General features: G+C 49.5%; 5 protein-coding genes across 5 annotated transcripts; 3 read left to right on the forward strand and 2 right to left on the reverse strand.

Moving 5' to 3' along the window:
• Positions 1 to 846: 846 nt before the first annotated feature.
• FIBRA_00098 (uncharacterized protein) lies at positions 847 to 3,427 on the forward strand (the record flags this gene model as incomplete). The annotated part of the gene is made up of 9 exons (XM_012321997.1): positions 847 to 870; positions 926 to 1,179; positions 1,241 to 1,527; positions 1,584 to 1,745; positions 1,796 to 1,957; positions 2,008 to 2,302; positions 2,356 to 2,530; positions 2,589 to 2,906; positions 2,978 to 3,427. The coding sequence occupies 9 exons, from the start codon at positions 847 to 849 to the stop codon at positions 3,425 to 3,427; spliced, it is 2,127 nt and encodes a 708-aa protein (XP_012177387.1).
• Positions 3,428 to 3,629: 202 nt separating this feature from the next.
• Positions 3,630 to 4,882, reverse strand: FIBRA_00099 (uncharacterized protein; the record flags this gene model as incomplete). Its single annotated transcript, XM_012321998.1, has 6 exons — positions 3,630 to 3,675; positions 3,727 to 3,831; positions 3,882 to 4,052; positions 4,108 to 4,235; positions 4,292 to 4,588; positions 4,640 to 4,882. 6 exons carry the CDS (start codon positions 4,880 to 4,882, stop codon positions 3,630 to 3,632), a joined length of 990 nt encoding a protein of 329 aa, XP_012177388.1.
• Positions 4,883 to 5,262: 380 nt separating this feature from the next.
• FIBRA_00100 (uncharacterized protein) lies at positions 5,263 to 7,543 on the reverse strand (the record flags this gene model as incomplete). The annotated part of the gene is made up of 11 exons (XM_012321999.1): positions 5,263 to 5,421; positions 5,478 to 5,575; positions 5,630 to 5,643; positions 5,709 to 5,930; positions 5,994 to 6,093; positions 6,163 to 6,289; positions 6,358 to 6,598; positions 6,659 to 6,708; positions 6,761 to 6,900; positions 6,977 to 7,420; positions 7,474 to 7,543. The coding sequence occupies 11 exons, from the start codon at positions 7,541 to 7,543 to the stop codon at positions 5,263 to 5,265; spliced, it is 1,665 nt and encodes a 554-aa protein (XP_012177389.1).
• Positions 7,544 to 8,515: 972 nt separating this feature from the next.
• On the forward strand, positions 8,516 to 11,130 carry FIBRA_00101 (uncharacterized protein; the record flags this gene model as incomplete). The annotated part of the gene is made up of 13 exons (XM_012322000.1): positions 8,516 to 8,733; positions 8,796 to 9,156; positions 9,208 to 9,283; positions 9,338 to 9,367; positions 9,419 to 9,593; positions 9,652 to 9,670; positions 9,718 to 9,904; positions 9,961 to 10,096; positions 10,145 to 10,363; positions 10,423 to 10,591; positions 10,647 to 10,796; positions 10,853 to 10,930; positions 10,981 to 11,130. 13 exons carry the CDS (start codon positions 8,516 to 8,518, stop codon positions 11,128 to 11,130), a joined length of 1,968 nt encoding a protein of 655 aa, XP_012177390.1.
• An 87-nt stretch (positions 11,131 to 11,217) lies between these two features.
• FIBRA_00102 (uncharacterized protein) lies at positions 11,218 to 12,455 on the forward strand (the record flags this gene model as incomplete). The annotated part of the gene is made up of 4 exons (XM_012322001.1): positions 11,218 to 11,644; positions 11,701 to 11,729; positions 11,789 to 11,855; positions 11,908 to 12,455. The coding sequence occupies 4 exons, from the start codon at positions 11,218 to 11,220 to the stop codon at positions 12,453 to 12,455; spliced, it is 1,071 nt and encodes a 356-aa protein (XP_012177391.1).
• Positions 12,456 to 12,595: the final 140 nt, after the last annotated feature.

The following is a 12,595-nucleotide window of genomic DNA, read 5'->3' on the forward strand; positions in this document are numbered from 1 at the left end:
ATGAAGTCATGCTTTGAGAAAAAGATCAAGCCTGATATCCGAACGAGGACTCCATGCAACTCACCATGCAAGCACCAAGTTCCAGCGTGGGGCCTACACCTCAAATGATTGAGCGAAGACGAAGTGTCCATCCTTCTTAGTGAGCACGTCATGTCCATGCGTCCAAGGCGCTGACTCTCCTTCGACTATTATAGGAGACGGTGGGTCGCGGCGGGCATAGTGAGATGTCGTGTCGACTTGTTCCAATTGCAAGAAGGGAACGGAGGACTCGCAGCTGGATCGTTTTCGCGGTCTGCTTTGGACACAGCCCATGAGTCCAGCCTATCATGCTGTGAGAATCGAGTGACACCATAGCCAGGGTCAAGTGTGAACTTACCGAATGAATACAGCGAATTGAAGAAGCGGAGATCAACTTAGAACAGGGGAATGCGCGCATCGAGTTCTGAAACCCTCCATATATACGCCAGAGGATGATGGAAGGCACAGGTCGCAAGGGACTTTGTAAAAGCAAAGGCTGTGAGATGATCACACTAACAGTTATGGACATCTGAGCCTTCGTTCAGCCAGCTTGGCACGTCGTGATTGTTGAGGTACATGTTTCCATCACACTCTTGAGCGCTTTAATCACCGACAGTTGATGCGATGTGCAGTACAGACAGAAGAGAACTTGAAAGCGTAGACAGCGGTCTCATGTGCCAGGACTCAGGAGGTACTTAGATTCCGATCATACAGTCATGGGCCACGTGTTCCGGCGACTCGACGTTGTCGGCTGAGCGCCTACTAGTAGTACGCTGTGTTACCGTTTTCTGTCGACCGTGAACCCCATCCAGTGGGCCCAATCTCGCCATGGCGAGCAGCGTCATGAAACAAGTGTGTATGTTCTCTGGATATAACATATACGGTGGTCGCTCACACCTAGTTGAAGGCCTCCGCGGCTCCTGCAACTTTGCAGGAGGCCCAGACAACCGCGCTCTTAACACTGCTTAATCTCAACAGTCCTGTCGAGAATACCCCAAGTCCCACATCGTCGAGTGTAAAACCTCCCTCATCTTCCAAGGTCCCTGTTCCCGCTGGCCCTCCAGTGTGGAAAGTCCTCGTTTTGGACCAGCACACGAAGGATGTCCTGGCCACTGTGCTTCGCGTTCAAGATTTGCGTGACGTGGGAGTGACTCTGCATGTGTAGGTTGCCATTCATCCAATCACTCAACTTCCTTTTGTGACCTCTCACATCTGGAACCAGACAGCTACACTCTAATCGTCCACCACTGCCGGACGTGCCTGCCGTTTACTTCGTCTCTCCCACTCTTGCCAATGTCAAGCGAATTGCACAGGATTTAGAGAAATGTCTCTACGAGTCCTTTCATCTGAATTTCGTCGAGCCATTACCAAGAGCCCTTTTGGAAGAACTTGCAGCAGCGGTGGCGCGTGATGGTACAGGAGAGTCCGTCGAACAGGCGAGTCGAGTTGCATCATCTGAGGGCTCCTTCTCTGATCATATCCCTGTTGCTATTTTCAGGTACTCGACCAGTATCTCTCATTTATATCTCCTTCGCCTTCATTGTTCTCTCTCCTCCCTCCTCCAGCGGCAGCATCTGCATCAACCCCAAATACTACACCCCAACCAGGTCCCTCGCAAACGCATTCAACGTATGCACTACTCAACTCGCCCTCATCCACTGAACAACAAATTGAGGAAGAGGTTGAGCGGGTCGCATCTGGACTGTTTAGTGTGGTAGCAACCACAGGTATGCCCCATCTTTCGCCTTCTCTACGCTTATGACAACATGTCTACTAGGCCATGTTCCCATCATTCGCTGTCCAAGAGGTAATGCTGCCGAAATGATTGCCAAGAAATTAGAGACAAAAGTCAGAGATGCCATACTGTCTGCTGCGCGCTCACATACAACATCAATATTTGCTCAAGATTCGACGGGATTGTCAAATCTTCAGCGCCCTCGTAAGTTTTGGATCTACCGGGAGTCACGAATGTCCGCTCAAAACATTTAGTCTTGCTTATCCTGGACAGGAACGTCGATCTTGTGTCAATGATGTCGCACGGTTGGACATACCAAGCACTCGCATCAGACTGTCTAGAGATGAAGTTAAATCGTGTCGTAGTGTCTCAACCTCAGAAGCGATCTTACGACCTCGACTCAAAGGATTTTTTCTGGGCAAAAAATGCCGCCAATCCATTCCCCCAAGTCGCAGAGGATATTGATACCGAGCTCAACCGGTATAAGCAGGACGCTGCGGAGATTACCAGGTCTACGGGAGTCAGTGACGTGAATGATATTGCTCAGATGTACGCAATGTCTGCTGTCTTATCATCCAGGACATCTTTAATGGATTTTGCAGGGATCTATCGGCAAACGCCGCCCACCTGAAGACAGCAATCACCCAGCTGCCCGAGTTGACTGCGCGTAAAGCCGTTTTAGATACCCACATGAACATTGCCACCGCGCTCTTGGAAGAAATAAAGAAACGTGGTCTTGATGAACTTTTCAGCACAGAAGAAGCTATTAACAAACAGGTATGATGACAACGCGGAACTGACATTGAGCGGCCAATTTAATCTTGGCATGATGCAGACAGTACAGACCATTCTTGAAACTCTCCGCCATCCCAAGGATGGTGTGACGCCGACGCCTTCAGACAAACTCCGTCTTGTTCTGGTGTTTTATCTCTCATCCCCGGATAATGCCATATCCAAGGACGACATCGCTGAGCTAGAGAAGGAGCTGAAGTCTTCTGGCGCTGACATTGCCGCATTCGAGTACGTCCGGCGGACAAGAGAAATATCTAGAATGACCGTTCCGAGTGCGATGGGCGGTTCGTCTACGCCTTCACAAGGCGGCGTAACTCCTGGCGGCGAGCTGTTCAAGGGGTTCAGCGCTCTTGGCAACAGAGTGAGTGTCGCTCACTTTACAGCATCAACTCTTGGCCTCTTCAAGAACCTCGCTGACATGGAGACTTACAGTTGACGGATCGGCTTAAAGACGGCGGTCTTGAGAATCTCATTTCGGGCGTAAAGAACTTCCTACCAGCAAATAAGCTGCTGCCCGTGACCCGGCTGACTGAAGCCTTGATGGAATCGTCTGCCGCGTCAAACCAGTCCCTGCAAGAGACAGACGACTATCTGTTCCTGGACCCGCGAGCATCGCGCAATGCGAACACTGGGCTTGGCATCTCTGGCGTGAGTGCCCCAGGTGGCGGCGCGGGCTCTGCGAGTGGACGGACAAAGCGAATGGCATTCGTAGAAGGCACCGTATTCGTCGTTGGTGGTGCAGGTTATGTCGAATACGGCAACCTGGAAGAGTGGGCGAAGCGGACAGGGAAAAGGGTCACGTACGGTGGCACCGAGATTCTGGATCCGGGAGGATTCGTCCAGGTGCTTGAAGAGTTGGGCAAGGCCGGTGCGCAAGGGTGATGGTGATATACACGAATAGACTGAGTTAAAACGGAATCGATACTCTTGGACACACATAATGGATTCCACTGACATGACCCCTTCGATCCATACACTCTGGAAGTTCAATTGAGAGTAGGGGTATACAATCATTTACAGACAATGGTAAATTATATTAGAAAATCATACTACTATTCCATGTGGGATACTACTACACGTCCAGCTATTTCTTGTTTTGCTGCCTCGCAAGGATTTGTACAAGACGGATGCTAGTATAATCGTGGTCAAAGCACTGGATGTTTGAGAACGAGAACACTCACAATATATTGATCATGTCCAGCTCGAGGCTAATAGCTTCCCGCATGGGGTCGCGAGGGACGGTGCCTCGCTCAGCCATCCGTGCATGCTGCAGAATTTTTTGCGTACTAAAATACGCGATGAGCAAAATATACGCAACAAGTAAACCATGGCTTACTCAAAGAGAATAAATCCACCGAATACCGCAAGACCACCGTAGAGTGAAATGGCCTCAGTTACAGCGAGACCACGCATACCCAAGGGAAGCGCCATAGGAGCAAGGGAGCTCAAAGCGACGACCGTGACCCCTGCCAGGAGGGGACCGCCCATGTACAGGTACTTGTCGTTACTAAGTCAACTATGTCAGCATTGGGAATCCATGATGAAATAACAGCCGGACGTACGCAGCCGTAGCTCCAATGTAGGAAAGGGAGCCGAAAACCCCAGCAGAATACAGGGCTGCCCGGGAGAGAATAGCAGGGCTGAAGAAGAACAGAGGACTGAGCGTAGCCGCTTGACATGCATTGAAGCCCTGTATTCTGATGTGAGCCTATCGCCCCAAGACTTTGTATACGTAGCAATACTCACGAGCCAGAAAGCATGCTTTAGTATTGTGTTCTCAGGGGGAGTATACATTACACCCATCATGGTTCCTATACTGCCAACCAGACTAACACCAAGGACTACCCAGGGATTCGCTGACATCACCCGGAATGCAAACCCATTCTTAAACATTGAGCGGGCAACAAGAGCGGTGATACCGAGACCACCACCGGCGTACATAAAACTCTCATGGAGGTATGACTGCTCAGCCGGAGACAGAGACTCTCTAGTCTCACGATTGAAGAATGCATTGACGACAATTATTGTGCCTGCAACCGTAGCCTAAAAAGCACTGGGTGAGAATCTCCCAGCGATAATATTGAGTTCACTCACAGCAGTTACACCATATCGTTTCCACGCCTGCGCTTGCGTTGGTCGGACAACGACGGGAGAGGAGTCCGTCAGAAATGTGCGAAATGAAGTGAAACGAGAGAAACGCTTCTGAGTTGTAGCAATAACATTAGGTCGTAGGTTGCTGAAGTACCGGAAGGCTGTAGTTTGGGGGAATCGGGCAGCTTGGGCGACCGATGGAGATGCGAGAGGTCGCACAGAGGATACGAATCCGACACGGAACATGGAGGTTGAGTTGAAGGAGGAGATCGGTACCGCAAGTCCTCCTCAGCTTTATGCAGGATCACGAATGCACTCGGCACGCTATATCATCGCGCGGTAAAAGCCGAGTACAAGCCACAAGGATTACGATGGGTCGTTTACGTCACTGACGAGTATTCCTGAATAAGATGCCCAACAGAGCACCATCTCATCGCATTAGAAAGCGCCAATTAAATTGGCAAGCCCTTCCGATTCTCAAAACCAGATTCCATCCGCTTGGAAGCGGTGACTACTTTGTTGTGCCGTTGCCCAAGTAAATAACACGATAAATACACCGATAACTAACAGAATGCAAAGCTACATATTATCCAATTATATAGAATAGAGCCATCAGAAACAACACATCATTGAAGGAACGGTACTCGCGTCACATCCACAACACCGACCTGGTTGGACTCCAGTGCCAAAGCCATCCGATTAATGTTTCCCGATTGTTGCCAGTCAATCTCGAAGATGCCGGGCTTCTCAGAGCCCGCATACCACGACCAGCGTTTTTGCCTAGCCTAGGCAAAGGACGTAAATGAAAGGACATAGTCGTGAAGCCACACGAACAATTCACCTTAACATCATATACGTGTAACCAACCGTCACCTCCCCCAGTCGCAAAGAATCGAGCGTCGGGACTGAACGCCAAAGCATATACATGTTTTTTGTGATCTTGAAATACTCGCAAACATTCTCCCGTTACGCTGTCCCAGAGTCGCGACGTACCGTCAAACGACGACCTATAATCAATGATACATCAGAATATGTAATCCTCGCAAACGAATTGCTCATGAGGTTCACTAACGTCGCAAGAAGCTCATGTTCGCCCTCAACGGTTACTGGGCACCATGCGATTGAGCTGACTGTGTTTGTATGACCTTTCAAGACCATTACATCGTCATTTGACGGACGAGAATACACGACATCCTCTATATTCCATATCCGTGCAGTTTGGTCGTCTGAACATGACGCGATCTTCGTTCGCGTTGGACTGCATTTGATCTGATTGACCTCGGTAGTATGCCCACTAGTGATGGCTTGGGATTAGCAGACGTTGAAATCAAATATATCGCTAGGACATTGTACTGACAGAAGCGTTTTGGGGGGTCGAGAAGTTTCCAAACTCATGATCTGGATTTTGCCGTCTGCTCCACAACTTGCAAATAAATCCTCTGTGAGCCAATCCACGTCTAGACAACAGTCTATATTTGTTCCGGTCAATTGGGTCATGGTTGTATGCGGTGAAGTTTGAAGTATACCTTTGTGACATTGAAATTGCTTGTGCAATCGTTTCTCAGCGACATCCCAAACGCAAGCGGTACCATCCAGACTTGCAGTCAGAAGCCAACGGCCCGATCTTGAAAAGCGAGTGGCAAATATTGGCCCCTTCTCACCGAGATGGATCCCAACATATCAGTCTAGCGCTGCTCAACGAACTTACCATGCGTACTCACCTCGTGCTGCGTGTGTGAGAAATACAGTTCGCCAGACGTCGTACATACGCGTAATATTGCGTCGTACGAGCCGATCGCAAGCAGGGAGCCGTCTCGTGTCCAATCTAGCGAAGTGAGATCACCTTGTTCGGATTTTGAAGGATATGCTAGGGTCATAGGAGGGCCAATTTTGGGTGGTATGCTAGATATTACGGGCCTCGCATCCGGGACGTTCCATAAATGCACGACAGTGTCTCTTGAACTGTATAGGGCAGGCAAGTCAATGGAAATGTAATTTGTCATCTGATGCATGAAGTCTTACCCAGAAGCTAGTGTACTCTTTTTGGTTGGATTCCACGCACAGACGAAGACCTGTAAAGACGTAGAAAGGATGGAACAAAGTGAAAGACAGAGATTGACAAACCTCGGTTTTGTGGCCTTTCAGAAGACTGACGACACTTGGATCAGTAACATCATCCGCAGGGCCTTGCGGCCGCTTTCCGACGGGTCGCAATTCAGTACCGCCACGACCTGAAGCAGAGGCCTTTACATCGACTTGCTTTGCTTTAGAGACGTTCTGATTAGATTTGCACAAAGATTGCGGGATTGCAGCCACAACAAGTCTACAGCCATGACGTACATTCAACTGACGACGAAGCAATGCTGTCCACGTCCATGTCCTCCGAAGCAGCAGAAGTTCTTGGGCGTTTCTCCACCAGCGTCTCGTCAGTGATTGGAGTACTCGCTTTTCGCTTGATGGAAGAGTCCGCGACTCCGTTTGCGTGTGGGTGGGAAGAAGTCTGCTGCCCGATTTCCGACATCGGAGACATTTGCTGCGATTGGTCGTACGTTGAAGTTGCAGGTAGTGAAGGATCCGGAGAGCAGATATGCTGCTCTAGTAGGGAAAATGCGCTTTTACAGTTTGCGGTCATGACGCTGCCTTTCCAATGAGCTTCCACCTCGCTGTATAGTAGTGCCTTGCTAAGTAGTTCCACGAGCTCTCCCCGTGGCACATGCTTGCCGAAATGAGAAGAATGTTCTAGTCGTCCTTCAGCACGAAGCACAAATGCGCTATGCTGAAAGCCTGAATAATTAATACGTCAGCAAGCGCGAATGCTACGGCACCTGGACAGCTACCGGAATCCTGGAAGTAGGCATAGATTAGACAATTAATGGCGTCGGCAGTTATCTGGATAGTAGGTGACATGATTGCATGAGTTTCGATGGATCCTAGAGAGAGCAGAGACAGGCACGAGAACCCTAAGAGGAGACTCAGAAAGGACAAGCTTGAGCCTCCGTGACGGTGAGTTGGCCATGGTCAAACTCAATCACGTGTTGCATGGCGCGAAAATTCAATTTCACGCGAGGCGCGCCAGTCGCGCAACACGTCGTCTTGATCCTTACCGTAATTCGCACAGCAACAATCTGAGGTATACTCACTACAAACAGCCTCGTAGCTGTCGCCGAGCTACCAGTATTGTAGAAATGGAATTTAAAATAGTATAAGGTACGTATTTTGAACCACTACTTATCCTCCAGCGTGCTATCACTACACAGCTCGAACGCGTGTTGTCGAGATGCAGACTTAGAACGTGTCTGAGTATATGAGCCTAATACAGAACCCGGCATCCGCGCTGCATCCTTCGACACTTTTGAGTATGTCGGGTTCCTATCAATGTTTATCATGACAAGAACAGTGAACTCTTAGTGCTCACGAATGGCGAGACGAGATTTGTTAGCAATGTAAAGAGTGGCTGACAATCGTCGAGTAACTTCATCACTGCATCTGGATTCTTGGAGTGTATATCAGCCTATCAGGGCGATGTCTCGTCTGTGCTCACATCACATCTCGCTGGTGGCAATTCAGTGGCGGGTTGTATCGCAGACGAGATCAAAAGCGATTAGGAGTTTAGTAGAATATCTAATGCGATTCATACTTTCTGAATCGCCAATGGGATCCGATAGCTTTCCCTAATTTTGTGATACAGATTGAGTCTTCGCTGCTCAACCGTGTCCTTCGAGCAGAAACAGACGCAGAAGCGCCCATAAATAGCGTGGTATGGTACGGGACGATCGACTCCGTTGATCCGAGCCCCACAAGATCGCACGGCATCTCTCATGGTGCTTGCTCAGCGCTGCCGTACCGCCGTCTCTCCCAGCATCCTACGTCCGAATCGATATGGAGGCCGACGACGAGCGTGTCTGGAACGTCGATATGGATGACGACGAGGAGGAAGACGACGCATACGAAGGCCCCGATGCCTACACTGACGATGACGACGACGATGTTGTTGAAGAATTTGAGCGTGCAATTGAAGCATATTCTGCTGAGGAACAGGATACGCCAGGCACCGCGTTGGAACATATCATGGGGGGCGAGTTACTTTCATTCGCGCTGTGAATTCAATTCATCATGACCTTCTAGCCCTAGCTCAAATGCAAGACAATGTAATCGCGAGTCCTACTACACCCGCGAATCAGTCCTCCGCCGTTCAACTCGGGAGCCTCACCCTCGATGACCTGCGTCGTATGATTCGCATGAGCAGGGCGAGTGTTTCCCTACAGACAGAGGCGATCGACGATGAGGACGACGAAGACTACGGCTACGAGGTGCCTCAATCCAATCGGAACCGTTCGAGGATAGATTGGTGGCCAGAGATTAAGGAGCCAAGGAAAGAGGGTCTCGAACTCCTCAGGGGTGGTGAATTTGGAAGATTATTGCACCAGTTAAAGGCCAAGAAAAAAGGCAACAATATGACGAGGTTCCTTTTAGATAGGAGCACAAGACCTCGTCCACCCTACAAAGAAGATTTGACCTGTGTACGTTCATCGAAAGCAGATTCGCGCCAGAGATATCTTCATGTGAAGTAGGATATAATCCCAAACTCTGGTGGCACCGCCGTCGCAGAATATGTGAACAACGCCTATGTGGGACAGTTCTCATCTGGTCGGTTTTGACAACTCTTGGACCTTGAATCTCGCTCATCATGATGCTGCGCAGACTCTACGTTTTATTATACGTGTGTCCGAGGTAAAGGTTTGAGGCGGAAGTCGCTTGTGTGAATATTAATGATTGTTTCAGACTTTCGACTTCATGTGTATGATACTACCGCTTCCTTCGAACCGAGTACATCCCGGAGAGACCAGCGAGACCGTGGCCATGGCCACAGTACCTCCATGAAGGTTATCAAGACCATCAATGCGCACCCTGGTCGCTGGACTATCACCGACTCGCACTTGAGTCCGGATAATCAGAGGTAGAATTGTTTTACTGGGTTCATTTGCGAATATTGACACATGGTTTTCTCGTTGAAGAATGATTTACGCTTCGATTGTGAGTGTGAGTAAGGGAGGTTGTCACGTCGCTCACAGGTCGCATAGTCAAACACGGTGTATATGACGACAACTCTAGATTCCTCGCCGGTTCAAGTGCCCATTCGATTCGCAGATCCTACACGTACGAGGCGGAACTCATGGGACTACGACGACGACCACTTCGGTATTTGGAGCTGCAAGTTCTCTGCAAATGGCAATGAGGTAATTGCAGGGGGTAGTGGAATGATCTTCGGTCAGTTATTCAGTGTTAGCCGCCGTGAAAAAGCACTTGATACGCATCGCGTCTAGTCTACGATCTATTAGCGGATCAGCGGACGGTGAAGATCATGGCTCACAACGACGATGTTAATAGTTGTTGTTGGGCCGACACGGCGTCCGGAAATGTTCTGATAAGTGCATCGGACGATACCTTCATCAAAGTCTGGTACGCGTCCCCATGACTCGTCTGGTTGGGTCCTAAATATCAGGTCAGGGACCGACGATCCCTGGGTTCGTCCAGGAAACCTTCGGGGGTTCTCATAGGGCACACAGAGGGTATCACGTATGTATCGGCCAAAGGCGACGGTCGTTACATTATCTCCAACGGGAAAGATCAGGTACTTCGGTTATGGGATCTTCGCATGATGCGCAGCAACCATGAATATGAAGAGGTCCAAAACGACCATTACGGCATTCCTAATTTTGATTACCGGTATACATGATCTTCGATTATGAATGCTGTCTCATTTGGCTGATATGGTTATCTTGTAGCAATGGCTCCTACCTCAAACCAAGACATAAATCTCATCCTAAAGATTGTAGCATTATGCAATACACAGGTCATGAGGTTCTTCGTACTCTCATTCGATGCCACTTTAGTCCAGCTTCGACGACGGGACAACAGTACATCTACTCTGGAAGTGCGGACGGACGAATACACGTCTGTATCTGGTTCGACTATCTTGACTATAGCTGACATGTTCATATTCACGAAGATTTGGTCTCTTGACGGGCGGATTGTGCAAGTACTTGACCGGTCCGAGACGTTGCCATTGTCGTATGACCCATCGGGACCAGATGTCCAGCACCCATATACCTCGCGCAAAACTAGGGTTTGCGTGCGAGACGTTAGTTGGCATTCAGAGGTGAGTGTGTATCTTATAAGTTGTACTTCGTATCATGATGATATGATGAATTGCAGCTTCCAATCTTAATGAGTACCGGTTGGCTTGGTGGTCGTTGGTCTGCCAGGGAGGGCAGTGTTATTGCTCGACATGAGGTCAGCGATTCCGTACCAAGTGAGCCTATTTGTTGCTGAAGATGTCATAGTGGAAGGGTATGTCAAAGGCAAACCGTACGCTTGAAGATCAGCTAGAGAAGGAAAATGCGGAGTTTGCGGAACGCACTCGACAAGGAGCTTTGAGACGGGCTGAGTGGACTCGGATGCCAGGCGCATTTGTGGACGAGGGATCGGACTAGATTTTTGGGTTGCTGCTATACATGCCCGTGCTTTGTACTTGTATGTATGTCTCAGATGTTAGATTGTCAAGAAATCTCGCCTTGGACATGGCGACACAATCTCCGCCCACTGAATATACTCCAGCCGCAATTCGCCTAGCTCGGACATACGGGAAGGAGAAGTCCGAGTGGCTGCGCCGTAGAGTTACTACACAAGCGTCTTCGAGGAACCTTCCTGAAGAAGCAGCGCCGACTCTGATGTCGGTCGATGACCGCACTGTTATCTGCATCGCTTCCCCCACCGTCTCTCCAGGACAAAAGACGTTGACTCCTATGCATTTGACCCAAGCTGAAGCGGCTCTCAACACACAGCTGTCCCCTATGGACGCCGACTTGCACACCTATGGGTTCCCCCCTGGCTACTTTATCATCCGCTCTGTTGCCTCACGTCGCAATCTTGACGTTGAGATGGGTTCGGCTGATGACGGCACGAACGTGATTCTTTGGCCGGAGACGGAGAACTCTTTGGTTGAATGTGAGTCTTGAGATTGTTTGGTGCGTTGAGTCCTCTAAACGAGCTCATGGTTCCAGCCGTGCGGAATCCGAGCTGCGACAACCAGGTACGTCTACATATCACAGGTCGCCAGGTTGAGCAAACAGGTCTGATCGGTCTGAAAAGGTCTTTTTCGTGGATACATCCGGAGCGCTGTGCTGCAGACGCACTGGTCATGCTATTGATGTTGAAAGTGCGTTCATGGCTGTGCATTCCAAGTCGCTATTCATTCAGAACCCCACCAGATGATCGCCTTGTTATGCGACATCGCAGGCCAGTGTCATATCCATTCCCCAATGCCTACTCGCATCCACTGCCTCGCTTTTCGTATGACCGCGACACAAGGAACATTACTGTGACGTTCTCTGCAGACCCGACCTACCCCCCAGGTCCAGGCTCCAAATTGAGTCCTAACGCCTGGAAGGAAAATGCATATCTTTTGACTTCCATACCAGCACGGAAATCCCGATCCATCATGGACGACGCTTCTGATCTACTCAATAATGCGATCCACGCACCTCTTTCTCTCTTTGGGTCACTTGGCAAGTCGAGGATTGCTTCTACCCCAGACGAAGTCTTTTATAGTGGTCACTTCGACTTACGAGAGGAGGAAATCTTGGAGCAAGATCGCTCGGAGGAAGGCGAGGTTGACGATTCGCTCGAAAGGCTTCGTAAGGTTCGTGTTCTCGCATTAGCCAAGGAGGAGGTGCATGCTGCTTCCCAGAAGGCAAAGCTGAGGAGGCAGTGGGTCGTAGTCTCTTTGAAAGCTTCTAAGACTCGTACGAATACCTGATTTACTATAACTGCTTATTCTTGTCGATTGCATGTGAAAGGTGTATTCAGGTGTATGATAGCAAACTGTATAATAGTGTGGTTTGGATCTAGTATGTACTTGGCTCTTTCTGAAGTTTGTGTCGTAGCCTTAGCATGAGA

The sequence above is a fragment of the Fibroporia radiculosa genome (genome assembly GCF_000313525.1).
Source record: "Fibroporia radiculosa TFFH 294 genomic supercontigs, scaffold31, whole genome shotgun sequence".
NCBI lineage: Eukaryota > Fungi > Basidiomycota > Agaricomycetes > Polyporales > Fibroporiaceae > Fibroporia > Fibroporia radiculosa.